This window comes from Mesoplodon densirostris, chromosome 1, assembly GCF_025265405.1.
Source record: "Mesoplodon densirostris isolate mMesDen1 chromosome 1, mMesDen1 primary haplotype, whole genome shotgun sequence".
Taxonomy (NCBI): domain Eukaryota; kingdom Metazoa; phylum Chordata; class Mammalia; order Artiodactyla; family Ziphiidae; genus Mesoplodon; species Mesoplodon densirostris.
Genome location: NC_082661.1, coordinates 119,161,200 through 119,176,479, shown reverse-complemented (window position 1 = coordinate 119,176,479; position 15,280 = coordinate 119,161,200). Strand labels below are relative to the sequence as shown.

General features: G+C 39.4%; 1 protein-coding gene across 4 annotated transcripts in view; it reads right to left on the bottom strand.

Moving 5' to 3' along the window:
• BICC1 (BicC family RNA binding protein 1) overlaps nt 1-15,280 on the bottom strand; it is a 304,425-nt gene that overhangs the window by 42,125 nt on the left and 247,020 nt on the right. For all 4 annotated transcript variants that reach the window (XM_060108607.1, XM_060108618.1, XM_060108598.1 and 1 more), the window contains 8 exons: nt 11,693-11,772; nt 9,783-9,941; nt 8,218-8,271; nt 7,580-7,774; nt 7,101-7,352; nt 4,856-4,987; nt 2,078-2,264; nt 70-231 (listed from right to left, as the gene is read on the bottom strand). In XM_060108607.1, coding sequence (XP_059964590.1) covers nt 70-231; nt 2,078-2,264; nt 4,856-4,987; nt 7,101-7,352; nt 7,580-7,774; nt 8,218-8,271; nt 9,783-9,941; nt 11,693-11,772 — 1,221 coding nt within the window. The remainder of the gene's footprint in view (nt 1-69; nt 232-2,077; nt 2,265-4,855; nt 4,988-7,100; nt 7,353-7,579; nt 7,775-8,217; nt 8,272-9,782; nt 9,942-11,692; nt 11,773-15,280) is intronic.

Sequence of the window (15,280 nt, the reverse complement as noted above, 5' to 3'; positions counted from 1 at the left end):
TAAATTTTACTGAAAAACTGATTAATACCTAAGAATACACACCCTTGATTGTACTTAAATAATACTGACCTGTGGCACTTGAAGTACTAGCAAGTGGAGGTGCCCACAATGTGGGGCTAGGGGTACCAGAACTCGGACTTTGCAAAGGACTGACTGAGCTATTAAGAGCATTCAAAAGTGAGTTCGGGGTTGTCGAAGTATTGAGAGATAAGGCAGTGGGTCCCAAAAGACCTGTAATGAATGAATGTAAAGTCAATACACATAAGCTCAAGATTTAAAAATACAGATGGCATCAATACTGCCATTTGGAATGCACATTCATATAATCTAATATTTTCCAAATATAAGATATGAGTGACAGATTACCTTCTTTCAAATATTCACGTGAAATATTGCATGATACAACTCCAACACAGGACCCCACTTGCCCACAAACAGAAATGGAAGACAGATATGCCCAGACCAGGACAGTAGTCAGGGGCCTGGAGCACCAGTCAGTTGCTTCATAATCACTTCAACTAGCCAGGATGAACAAAACTGTGCTCACGTGGAGACCCATTTTGTATTTCTCTGCATAATTCACTTGTCATCTGCTTCCAAACAAACTCTTTTTAAACCACTTGCAATTAGCAGTGACTAGGGGGACGTTTTCCTGCAACAGAATATCTCCCTTCGGTCCATTTGCAGAGGCTGGCCCACCTGGAACAGTTTTCATACCGTGTATGACTGTCCATACATGACGTCTTTGGGTCCACCTCAATGCGTATGAAGACTTTTCTCAGAAAAAAGAATTGTTTTTCCGCTTTTTGCTTGTTTTAAGGATTTAATGTTTGATTTAGTAATGAAATTTCCCTTCGGGCATTTCAAATATGTTCTAAAGTGAAATGTGAGTTTGTATAAATAAGTTCCCAGGAATACTTAAAGCATTAAGTATTAGAGGCTAGAGATAGCCATGAAAACATCTTAAAATTAAATCACTCCGATCTTTGCTCACTTTTTTTCTCTCTAGTGCAGGAAGAACTCAGTTCCTGCTAAGTTGCCTGATTGGCGTTTCCTGACTCACATGCATTGCTGTGTTATTACAACTCTGTTCAGAATCTCCAGTGGAAAGGACAACTTTGGGAGATTAGGGGCCAAGGGGGAAAATCTGTCTTTACTTGTAATGGTGTCTGGGCAGGGATACTTGGAATCTTAATCATATTATAACCATATTACATTTTTAAAAAGCAAGAATAGCTATTAAAAATTTTAAAGACTGCTGAGAGTATTTTTTTCTGTCTCACCACTGAACGTGGTAGAATGATCTGCGAGGGTTATTGCATTAACTTTTTATATAATGGCTACTGAAAAATGTGCAAAAAAGTAGTGAACCTAGAATAACTGTAATATAGCAATGAACTTCATCCTACAAGATGGGAATCTGTAAATGAGGCAATACATATCACACCATGCCTATTAAGTGGCTCACCCTGCTTTCTTAAAGAACTAAAGCACCAAGATGATGTTGTTCTTTCATCTTTCTCTTCTTCACCTTAGATATAAATGCAGGTTGGTTTGCTTCCCATGGTGGCCGCAGGCTAGATCTCCTTTGTGTTTGGGCAAGGCAGGCCTAACCACTAGGACTGAGGGTTCTGCTTCCTTTCTCCTCCCCCCTCCCCACCCCTCATGCAGGTCTGCAATTACTTTTTGAAAAGCAAACTGGATAATCTTCATCTCTAGGGACTAATGGTAATATTGCAAATGCAAGAGAGAACAAACACATAAATTATAGTCAGCCAGCTCACTTCACTCTCAATGGCATTCTTAATTTAGAAGAACAAACACAGCCACTGAAAATACAACAGCCAGACCTTGATTATTTATGCCAAAATCAAAAGAATCTGGGAAACAGAAATCCATAGAGTCTAACAAAAAAATCAAAATGGATTGATTCGAGTTTTGTTGCTTTTCACCTGATCATAGGGCCTGAAGAGGAAAAAAACAGCCTTTAAAATGTAGCCCCAAACAGTAGAAAGAAAGGAAACTGGATAAGCAATCCCCCAGTGGCTGAGAAGGGCTATAATAATAAATTTTATACCTAGTCCAGTGAGTCCGAGGCCTGCGGAAGCTAAGATATCCAGGCTGGGACATGCCAGGCCGGCAGGGCATGATGCTGGGGATGGACTGGTTGCTATGGTAACCCCACTGCTTTCAAGTCCGAGGAGACATTTCCTTGCTTCATACATATTTAACGCATTTCGCTCAACACTTTTCACAATCACAGACTATGAAAACACATAATGAGAAAGAAAAAAGTGACATGCAAGTAGTCTACAATGAATTGGGGAGGGGGCTGAGAAATGAATATGGTAATAAGAATTCCACTCAGGGAACGGATGAATGATGCTTTAAAATCAACTGCAAATTCTAACCACGTAGTTCCTAAGTTTACCCCTTTTGGTAAAACCATAAAATGTTAGTTACCATTTATTGGGTGTGTCCTGTGTCCCAGGCACTGTGATGGAAGTTGCACATATATTCTAATTCCTGCAAAACCTCATGGGGTGGAATTATTATTCAGGTTCAGTGAGGACAAGGGCCTCACCCAAGGTCACAGCACAGCTGTGGAGGAGCAGCTAGAGGACTGGAACTTGGGTCCTCTGTTTCTACAGCCCATTCTCGTTTATAACCTCTTGTCTCTACATTAAAGCTTTCCCCCCTTTATCTCATCTTTACAAAACAAATCAAACATGTCACCATATACAGACTGCATAATAATAGTCACTTACATTTGACATTTACAGTCTACTAGTTAACTAATGGACCTTGAGGCACCACTCTCCCTCACTGATGACATATCTGTGGCAAAGCTTATAGTAAAATAAATTTCCAAACAATAAATCTTCTTTTTTTCTTCAATGGACTCATCTGGAAAATTGGAAATGTGAACCCAAGGGGGAAAGCCTCCAGTGGACAATAAAGAAAATGTGTGGCCGAGACGGCAGTTAAAGCAGTAGTCAGCCTCGGGGCCTGTGAGGCGTAATTAAACAGCCCTGGGATGCTGCTGCAAGGTTTCAGGGTTCTCACTTAAAATCTCTTTTCCCCTGACCTCTGCTCACTTCTTGCTGAACTCCAGAAATCTTCCTGTGCCTGTCCATCTTTACATGCAAAGTCTCTTCTGACTGTATCTTTTCGTTCTGGTACGCACAGTGACTCTAGTCAACTCAAATTAGTAAAGTACAAAGCTTCACAATACATAAAATTAATGTTCTATTCTCTAACTTTAAGCTCAATATATCAAGTTCATTTAGACTCAATCCTATCTTCTCCTTTAAAGTTTTCTTTTGAAGAACGCATGATTCTTTTTCTTATGTTGGACACTAAATACCACATTATTTACATACAGACAAAATTGTATATAGTAATACATGTTATACATATACCATATGCATATATGATAAAATTCAGTTTAGGAATTTTAAAAATGCAAGGCACAACCGTTTGGTGTTTTACCTACTATAATTAAAAATATACATAAACGTTATCATTTAGTACATGTTACTATGCAACTTGCTTTGTTTGTTTGTTTGTTTGCGATAAGCGGGCCTCTCACTGTTGTGGCCTCTCCCGTTGCGGAGCACAGGATCTGGACGCGCAGGCCCAGCAGCCATGGCCGACGGGCCCAGCCGCTCCGCGGCATGTGGGATCCTCCCGGACCGGGGCACGAACCCGTGTCCCCTGCATCAGCAGGTGGACTCTCAACCACTGCGCCACCAGGGAAGCCCTTTTTTTTTTTTTAACTTTTGGCTGCGTTGGGTCTTTGTTGCTGTGCACGGGTTTTCTCTAGTTGCAAGGAGCAGGGGTTACTCTTTGTTGAGGTACACGGGCTTCTCATTACGGTGGCTTCTCTTGTTGCGGAGCATGGGCTCTAGCCGTGCGGGCTTCAGTAGTTGTGGCTCATGGGCTCTAGAGCGCAGGCTCAGTAGTTGTGGCGCACGGGCTTAGTTGCTCCACGGCATGTGGGATCTTCCCGGACCAGGGCTCAAACCCGTGTCCCCTGCATTGGCAGGCAGACTCTTAACCACTGCGCCACCAGGGAAGTCCACAACTTGCTTTTTTTATTCAACACCATTCTTGTCCTTTGGCTTCTGATACAAAGGTTTCTTCGGCATGTATAAGTAGAAGTAGTATTGCTAAGGGTAGGGTATCCGTGTTTTCAGTGTGAGCAGATGATCACAAGTTGCTTTTCAAAGTGGCTGTGTCAACTTACATGCTTTAATGTAGGAACACTCCTCTTTCCTCAAACTCGCACTAGCGCTTAATAACGCCAGAATTATCCCATTAAACTTTGCAGCATCTTAGAGGAGAAGTTCCAAGAAGGCTGAACTGGGGATACTTCATTATTTAAACTGTATATGACAGACAATGGTGCTTATTCTTTAAATCTCCAGGGCTAGCACAGTGGCTCACAATTAGTAAGTAAACTAAGTATTTTTTTAATTGCCTTGGATATGTACACATACACATATGCACATAACACAACATTTAGCCTTACCAACTCTCCGGCAAGTTAGTAACGTTTAAAGTTACCAGATTGCAAATTAATAAGAAAATGTTTTCTCTTTCCTTCCCATATATGTAATTAAAATAACGGTCACAAATGGACTCCAAAAACCAACACATATATTAAAAAAAATCAATAATGAATGCTGTTACAAATTTACATTTATATAAAATAACTAAATATGATATATAACTGTACATTATATAGAATATTTAGTTCCATGTATATGCAAATACACATTTATATGAAAATAACACTATACAGAATGTGAGATGATACATGGTTCTCTTTGCGCCCAGACTCTGAACCAACCTTGCTCGGCTGTTTTGGCTTTGGTTTAATACTGATGAAGACGTCGAGCTGTTCCATCAACTGAGCAATGAACTGTGGATCAACTTCAATTTCTTCCTTCATATCAAACATTAGCACAAGAGGAAGACAACCCTAGGAAACGTCACAATGGAAAGGGTGAGAGGTAAAAAAGTTACTCATTTAAACATCCAATAATTTAACATGCTTACAGATAATACAATCTTTTATAGATTTAAAGAGTAAACCAAAGTATTAAAGCTAAATTATATACCTTCACATAGCTTAGAAAGCTGATGTGCAAATAACGTTGAGGGGTAGAAACTATTTTTTGGATGACAAAAACATGTGTCTTATGTTTATTTTTGGCCCTGAATTCTTTATCTACTCTCCACCTTGGAAAATTCCTCCATTCTCTGACCTCAGTTTTGTTAGTGACACCAGAAACTAGATTCTCAGCCACATCAAGTATACTAATCTTGTGCCCTGGCTCAAAGACTTACAGTGGAGGCTTTTTATTGTCTCCTGAATGAAATCTAAACATGTATCAGCCTTTAAAAACCTCCACATTTCAGCTCGGCTTTGCTGGTGCAGTCACAGGTTTATGTGTACATGTCTACCCCTTCCTCCAGGCTAGACCAGCCTCTTGACTATCTTTTAAACAGGTTCTGACATTGGTCTCTTAACTCATCAAAAGGCTTCTTTGCCAACCCAATTCCTACTTCTCTTCTGACACAACTCAAACCTTACCTCCTTCCTGGAGTAAAATGCTGCTATCACCCCTTCTTTTCACTATCTTACTCTTTAGCATGGCAGAGTTTAGCACTTTTTTTCTCTGATGTTGTCTTCCTGGCCCCTAATCTACTTAGTATAGGAACCAGATCCCATACATTTTTACGATGTACAGATTGATGGATTTGTATATAATTATCAGAAGAAGTTACTATCAAACATACTAAAATTAAAATGAAATCACCATGTTCCATTTCTCTTCTGGATAATTGATGTTTGTAAGGACACTGCTATAAAAAAATGGTGATGGTATTTAAAATGTAAGTTAAAGACATTTAATTTATCTCTCCCTCACGTCTTTCCATATTGTTTAATAATAATAATACATCTCACTGCACACCTGTATTTTTGGCAGGTGTGATCAAAGTATGAATATGAATTCGTAACTGTGCTGATCGCTTGAAAAGTTTACTAACTCAAAATAATATCTAAAGAACTTGAAAAGCGCAGAAAAGAAAATATGAAGAGTAATCATAATAATCTTTGAATACAAATATGCTCTCTAACTAGCCATATATTAAAAGTAGCCTAAGTAAGCCTGGCTTTTAAGAAAATTAAAAATTAATTTCTTAAAATTATATATCATAATCCTTAATGATTATAACAAGTTCTCATCTGTCAGAGGAATGGAATCAACAATACAAATCTGGATCTTCTGAAAGTTTCTCAAGAACAGATTCTTCAAGTTAATAATAGCAAATGTCACACCTGAAGCTTATGGATTCAAATGTCACTAAAGGTCTAGCCTGAACAGGAGAATATAATGGTGTTTTTAATAAGAATACTTGTGAGTCCACAGTATGTCAGTCCATTTTGTTACTATACATCAATCTACACACTGGGTTTTTAAATGAATATAGTAAGGATATAAATATTGAAAATTATAAACTGGAAGCAGTAGTAAATTATCTGTTATTTTTCTTCAATGCATGACACTCAAATTCATGGCTTAAACAGCATTTTTAAAATTGTATCAGAGATTTACGAAATGTTCAAACGTTTCATGCTACCAAAATTTATATCTTTGAGGGTAAAATTTTCAATGTGTTAATTTTTAACTTTTCTGTTTAAACAGAAGACTTTTTTGGCAAATGCAAACTAATACTACACGTCAAATACAAATAACCACCTTCAAACTAATATTACACATCAAATAAAAATAACCACCTTCCACAAAATACAGCCAGTTAATTCAGTGTAACCTCTTCTGTTGCTTAGTGTAAGTTAAAAAAATACTAAAAGGAAATTACTCACCTATCTAATGAAATTAAGTCTGTGAGGCACTATGTACCTTATTCTTTTATTTCCTTTTACCAAGTAAGTTGCTTATTTGACCAGGATTCCAAAGTGCTTCCATAAATACCACATTTGTACAGTATGGGCAGCAACAAACACTGTACCCAAAGAGGTAAAAAAAAAAAAAAAAAAATCGTACCATTAACTTCAGTAAACCTACCATGAGATATTGCCTTGCAAGACAGACAGACTCAATGGTGCCCTGGAGGTAGACGGTGGATTTCTTCTGTGGATTACTGGGATCGGGAAAGTGGATCTGAGCACCCGTTCTCTGCATGATATGTTTGATGTTGCTTCCATTTCGACCCATCATAAAGAGATGATGCTGAGCTGCGATATCTAGTTGCGTGCTCACGGGGATAGCTGATGCCAAGCTCCCGGCGAGATGTTCCAATAGCATGGCAGTTCCTTCCTAGGAGAAAAGGGTGGGAAAGAAGTAGGCCTATACAGTAACCGTCCACGTTGAAGGGAAAGATTCTACTGCACTTCTGACAGCCATGGAGAAACTCAACACATTCTAAGAACCAGAATGTACTATGAGAAAAAATTCTGGAAAACAAATTACTTTTAAAATCCTTTAAAAATAAAACTTGCATGATTTCTACACCTACAATGTTCGGAATTACCTAAACCACTTACCTTCACAGCACTTGTGTTATTCTGAGACCCTCGTACTATCACAGTAGCACCATACATTCGGGACCGCTGTTTAAATGACACTGAAATGTTGTACGCTTGTGATATGTGCTGAATAGAGGGGGAATTAGGATCGGGCACTGGTTGAAGAATTCCAGCAATCGGCAGCTCAAACATCAGCACCAAAGGAAGCAGCTCCTAAAATGAAATTACACAACCCAGGGCAGATAGTTAAGTCATTGTACATTTAGAGATGTGTGTAGTTCATTCATTCTTTTCTGAAGATGGAATTTTAAAACATAATGCTTTTAATACAGCCACAAGCTTGGGTAGACTATATAAACTTTTTTAAATGAAAGGAGCCTTTTGTGGAACCTGAGAGTTTGTAACTTAAGCTGCCTATGGCATTTTTCCTCAGGTGTCTTTTTGATCATTTCAAAATCATCAGAGAAATCAAGCCAGATAAAATCCAGAACGTCTCTAAGAAACACCTCCGATACATTAATACAATTTCTGTCACTATTTCCTACATGTTGAACATATGATTTGGTTATAAATTGATAAATTATGGTAATTTTATTGCCTTAGAGTGCAGACATCGCTGACACTGATTTACAGTACTAAAGGTAATAAATAGTTACCCGAATTCTAACTCGGGCCGATTCTACTCCTGCCGGTTGTCCTGCTATAGATACCTGCAAAAAAAGAAAACACAGAGTTAGATTTATTGTACTTGAACCCACATCTGCTTTCCCAGTTATCTACACCCTCACTACTCAAAGTGTCGTCCAGGATAAAACAGCTTCGCCTATCTGGGAGTTTGTTAAAGATGAGGGATCTCAGGCACCAACCCAGAGCTACTTAATCAGAATTTGGATTTTAACAGGCTCTGGTGATGTGTGTCAACTGATCAACATCACCTCCTGGACTTACCTAAAACCTCCTAGCCCCCATGAGCCCATCCTGCCCTCTTCACAATTTCTCGTGTTCACTGCATTTTCTCCCTTTTTATAAAAACTCTCTGAATACGAGATGGATATCAACGTGCAATGATAGTGCCGCACTAAGTTCTCAAAATAATGAACTACTTCCATGCTAGTTGGCAAAAAGACTGCTGCTCCGGGCTTCCCTGGTGGCGCAGTGGTTGAGAGTCCGCCTGCCGATGCAGGGGACATGGGTTCGTGCCCCGGTCCAGGAAGATCCCACATGCCGTGGAGCAGCTGCTCCCGTGAGCCATGGCCGCGGAGCCTGCGCGTCCGGAGCCTGTGCTCCGCAACGGGAGAGGCCACGGCAGTGAGAGGCCCGCGCACCGCAAAAAAAAAAAAAAAAAAAAAAACCTGCTGCTCCAACAGCCCTCTCCTGGGATCTCCTGGGCTTTCCTATGATCCATCAACTAAAGAATTACTCCTGGCGTTAGGGCAAGGGGGTGGGGCTCCAGGACAGTGCTCTCTCATGGGCCATGCCCATGCCGTATCAGCCATCAAATATTTTGATTACTGCTCTTGCTTTTTATCATGGCTTCCTATCTAGTTCTTTATGTATGTGTCCCACTGTCACCATTAGTCCCCACAGAGAAAAAACTATATCATATTCATCTTTGTGGCCAACATAGTTTCTATATTGTGATTAGAGGAGAGAAAACTTCCAAATAACACAAAGAACACCAGCTGTTCTTCAAGTACTGACAGGGTTTTCATGTTAGACAGGTGAGTTCTATTTGTTTCCAAACACAAGAATGAGAAAAAAATGTGTATAAAATAGAGCCATAATTCAGTCAATGTGAGGAAGTCAGACACTCATACATTGCCTCTCAGAAGGTGATCCAGTGTAGCCTGGAGGACCACTTGTGCAATGCTGCAGACAGAATCCCAGCTACTAATAGGTGCTTGGACTAGGCAAGCTTTCAGGTCCTTTCCTAACTCACATGCCTTCCGAGCCTTTCGTAGGGACTTCGTTTTATATTGCCACGATAACCTTCCCTCTCTTCTACAAACCATTTAGAGATCAAGGATTTATGGCCCATCTACAACTCATCTCTTTAAAAAAAGAAGAGCACCTTCAGTCTCCTTGGAGAGGGGCATACAGTCCATACTCAATGCCATCTTCATGATTACTCTTTTGCTCTCATCTCCCAAAAAAGTTATGCATACAGAAAATTCAAGCTTTAATTTGTCCCATAAAAAATTCACGTGAAAAGACAAAGCACCTGGTTGCTTTTTTCTGCTTGATTATTCCTGTTGGAATCTGGAAAGTGGATGTGGCATCCTGTTTCTTCCATCACCTTCTTAATATTGTTGCCACCTTTGCCGATTACATGAGAATGTTCTGTATGTGAAACATCCATCTTCAAGGTGACCCGATTGCTCTACGTGGAAATAATGTATTATTTCTTGATGCATGAAAAAGGAAGGAACAACTCCTAAAAAACACTTTTCCCCCAAAAGAATAGGATTAACAAAAAGTGACCCAGTGGGAAAGCTTACAGATTTCTTAATAAGATCATCTTAATCTATAAATTTTTCAATTTCTATCTATTTCTCCTTGGCTAATAAAAAAGAAAATTTTCATTTAAAGACAGATTTGTCAGAAAAAATAGAAAGATATACTTTTTACCAAGATAATTTTTGGGACAGTAGTATTTAAGTAAAATTGGGTATAATTACAAAAAAATTACTCGTTTTTCCTTTAATAGATATTATTCATGAAACAGAATTCAAATAACTAAAAACAGATGAAAACAATTACAAGAGTGAATACATGTATGTTAGTAGAAATGTTGAACAATGATAGAAAACTAGAAATAACAATAAAATTCAAAACGGAATAAAAAAGTATTTACAAACATTTCACAACTTCTCTATCACTGTATGTCAAATTTTACAAAGTAGATAAATTATTCTTGCCGGTAGGAGTAAGAGTGAGGAAGATACCACAAAGTATGCATCTCTAGCAGTAAAATGGCTTAAGTAAACCAATACGGAGTATAAGATTTGTTATTTACATTAAAGCAAAATGTAAAATTCTAAAACATAATGAATAATTACAGTCAGACTGGAATCCATGTATTTAATTTGGGAAAATGCAGTGCTGTAAAATTATAAAGACTGACATGAAATGTCTTCTCATTTATAAAATTGATATTGAAATTCTTCAGTCCTTACAAAGTAAAATTAAAAAGTCAAATACGACAAGATGTTAAAAATATCAATAGGTTTACATTTTCTGAATTCTTAAATTTTAGACTTATATCCTTTAAATACTTTGGTTTTTAAACTTAGTTCTTCTTTTAGTTTAACCTCTAAAAAGAGAAAAAAAGATATCCTTTTTTGGATGTCCTAAAATATTTAATAATTATAAGGTGAATATTTCTTAAAAATTAAAAAAACAACAACAAACAGGAAAGGAAATAAAGAGGAAGAGATCAGAAACCATTTCAGTGAAATACCAGGTGGCAAAACAGTGGTTAAGAGCCAGACAGCCTGGATTTGAATCCCACCTCCCCACTTTTCAGCTATTGGATCCTGTGCAAATTCCCTAATATCTCTGTGCTGATAGTTATAAGGATTAAACCAATTAATATGTGTAAAGGGTGTAGCTAAGTGCCTGGCATAAAGTAAGTGATTTTGACGTGTTTATTAAAATAAATTCTCACAAACCAGTATACATTTTTACATATTGTAATTTCTCTATTGTCTCTCTCTACATGTACTTGTAGAGAGACAGAATGTTCAAGACAAATTGTCAAATTTCATGCCATCACACACACAGAGCTATACAGAAGATTATTCTGGTTTTCTACTGATATCATAAAGGCAAATATGCTAATTCTTGCAATCTTTATTACTTGCCCTATACTAATCCGGGTCAATATTTTTTTAATATATATATATATATATATATGGGGGGGAGAGAATATTATTCAATTACCCAGCATGAGAGAACCTATTCAAATTTTAAACAGATTTTTAATCCACTGTAGAATCACACGTGCTTATTTCAAAACCCACCATTACTTTCTCCTGGTTTTTCTTCTCCAAATGGTTCTTTCACAACAGCATGAAGTAGCCCTTGCAGAGACAAGGTTCTGACATCTGAGTGTCCTTAACATTCACTTACTTTTGTGTCTAAGACAGACATGATCATTTCCTTGGCTTCCTTAACATCTTCTTTCTTTCCAGAAACCTTAATATGGGGATCTATAAGAAATCAAAAACAGAGGACTCATATGAAACTCCCAGGCTCTGTTTTAAAACTGCTGTTACACTATAAGAAAAGAGATGACATAATAAATTTAATATTCAATTCATTCCAGGTGTGTTGTCACTGTAATAAAAACAGGAATATGGAAAATACCCAAACTGTGCATTTATCGATGCTTTTTTTCCTTCTCAACACTGGCTAACCTATTTAAATTTAATTGCAAAATATCATATAATTATTTTTTTATTTTTATTTTTTTTGTGGTACGCGGGCCTCTCACTGCCGTGGCCTCTCCCGTTGCGGAGCACAGGCTCCAGACGCGCAGGCTCAGCGGCCATGGCTCACGGGCCCAGCCACTCCGCGGCATGTGGGATCTTCCCAGACCGGGGCACAAACCTGTGTCCCCTGCACTGGCAGGTGGACTCTCAACCACTGCGCCACCAGGGAAGCCCCATATAATTATTTTTTAAACGAGTAAAGAGTCTATAAATTCAATTTATTAATTCATCTCTTGCTACATTCCAAGCCCTGTTCTAAGGCTTGAAATGCATGGACTCATTTACTCTACACCACAGTTTTGTGAGGTTGTTTACAGAGGAAACTAAGGCACAGAGCAGTTTAGTAACTTGTCCCAGAAAACCATTCAGGCCTTGTTTATTGTAATCCAATGTCTTCCAACTCTGGATTCAAACTTTAAAACACGTGATAATTTAGAAGATATTCTTACCAGTCAAGGTTAATAGAAAAAAAAAACCTTAATCTTCATTCAGGAATATTTAAAATTTATTCAGAATTAGTACTACCTGACTAAATATTTGCTATGTCTATTGCTTATTAGTGCCAGGGAATGTTGCACAGGAAAGCATTCATTCATTCAGCAAATATTTTCTGAACCCCTACTATGTACCAGGCACTATTCCAGGGGCTGGGGGATATGTTAGTGACAAAAAAAGACCCTTGTCTGCATGAAGCTTACAGTCTTGTGCAGGGAGGCAAAAATCAATCAAATAAATAAATGACCTAGTATATTAGAAGGTAAATATTATGACAAAAAGGAAAAGGAGAACAAAATGAAGGATCGAGAAGACCAGCTGTGGACGGGGCAGGGGCGTCAGGCCGCACTGAGAAAGGAAGGCTTAAAGGGCAGGAGGCAGCTGGCCAAGCTCTGATCTTCCAGGAGTAGGAGACATCAGAGCCATCGCCTGCGTGGGGACGTGCCTCTCGGGTTCTCTCTTGAATCAGGTTTTCAAGTCTCCCCAACAATCTGAGTGTTTTATTACCCCACAGGTCAGACTGAGAGAGACCAAGACCATCCTGGGGGGTAAGCTGAACATTCTATGCGATTAGCTTTAGTGAGAAAGCTGAATAACAGAGAATGCATCATCATCCCCACCACCATCGTTAATAACGCCAAGCTTACTGACTGCTTACAACATACTGCCTTCTCTGCTGAGTACACTTCATAGACTCAGGTCAGCGACAGAGGCAGCCGGTGTTTGCTGAGCAACTTTCACAATTAGCAAGCAGTTGTGCCTGAGTCCTTCTAAACCAGGACAAACTAGGATTAGAAGGTAAACTGACCTGGTGTAGACTTTATCGAACTACACATGCATCCTCATATTGTGATGTAACCTACCCATCTGTACCTCACAGTCATCAAGGCCATGACTCATAAGGTGTGATTGAAAGAGAGAGGGAGGGAGGGAGAGAGACAGAGAAAGGGATGAAGGATGGGAAGAGGGAGGAAACCATTTTCTAAAGCTCCCCGTTCTTAGGACAGGATGGAGCAAACCTCGTCAACAAGAGTGCACGTGGAGCCTCAGACTTCGGGACCATCTGGCCTCCTGGGGAGGCCTCCCAGCAGCAGTGCCTAATTGGAGACGGTGCCCACACCTCCGGCCCCCGCCCTCTCCCCAGACTGTGTCTCCTGGTGGCTGCTCCTGGCTCAGGCACTTTTCCTTAGTCTGTTCTTTAATCCCTCTTCTGATAGTTGCCCTGTCAAAGGGATGTTGTGAAGATCAAAGACCTAAATGCTGGTTAAAACTTTCTAAAGTGTTTAAGTATCAGGTATTACAAGGCGAGGGGCTAAATAAACGTAGGGCAAAATGGCTGTCCAACCACCACAAGCTGGGAGAGCCTCCGTGCTATTGCTGCATGACGTGGTGTCCACTTGCTCCTTCAGGCGTCCGATCAGGGACTGCCTTTTCTGTGCAAGACTCTCGCCAACTTTAGCATACTTAAGTAACCAAACATTCTCTTTAATAATTCTTATTATATCCATTATGGCTCCTAGAGGCAATATTTACATAAAGAGCTGTCTACATTCAAAATTTTGGTCTCAACTCTCTTGAACTTTGGTTTAAATTACTGTAGGCTCTGACATTAATGTCTACTAGAAATGCTCACTGCTGCAGTGGGGGATTAGAGCTTGGTGCTGCTCTAATGCAGACTCACATGTCTGCTCATCAGACTCACTTGTAGCACTTACTAAAATATAGGTTCCTGGGTCTCCAGGACCCGGCAATCAGCATTTTGTTGTTTTCCCAAGTGATTCCTAAATCAAGAATAGGACACTGCAGATCAAGCCACACAAAACGTGTAATTGGGGCTTCCCTGGTGGCGCAGTGGTTGAGAGTCCGCCTGCCGACGCAGGGGACACGGGTTCGTGCCCCGGTCCGGGAAGATCCCACACGCCGCAGAGCGGCTGGGCCCGTGAGCCATGGCCGCTGAGCCTGCGCGTCCGGAGCCTGTGCTCCGCAACAGGAGAGGCCACAACAGTGAGAGGCCCGCGTACCGCCAAAAAAAACCACACAAAAAAACAAAAAAACGTGTAATTGTAATCTCTTACGTATCAGCCAAGTATATATAACATAAAATGCTTCTATAGGGAAAAAAGGTATTTTCTCACAAAATAAATTAACACTATGTATTGAGTGGTATGATAATCTGAAAACCTATTACTTTACAGGCTGGATAATCACATTATAATTCCTATGCATCTGTAGAGGGACAGGAAACCTCCGATCCAGTTTAAGAAGGAATTTGATTTTCCACCATCTCTGCATCAAAGGAACAATAAACAAAATAAAAAGCAAAAGACTCAATTAAAATATATGTATACATTTTGTTTCAAAGTGAGACAGCACCATCTAGTGGCCAAAAATATAAACTATCGATGGACACAAAAGAGAGACCGTCACCAACAGCATCAACCTGTCTCCAGGACCCAAGTCAGCACTCATTTGGAAAATGGTACTTTAAATAATCAAGTCTCGTAAGTACAGAGCAAAACATGACAAAATTCTGGTTTAGACTGCTGAAGTAGCCTGTAGTACTGTAGTTTTCATTCCCTCTTTGCTCTTGCTTAAAAGGTATCTACAGGATGTGAATGGGCTCTTCTTCCAGGTTGAACTTAATGCACTCATCTCAAATCCTGAAATACTATTCTCTGCTTTCAATAAGTGCTACAGTTTACCCTTCAAGCTTGTCCATGTAGCACCACAA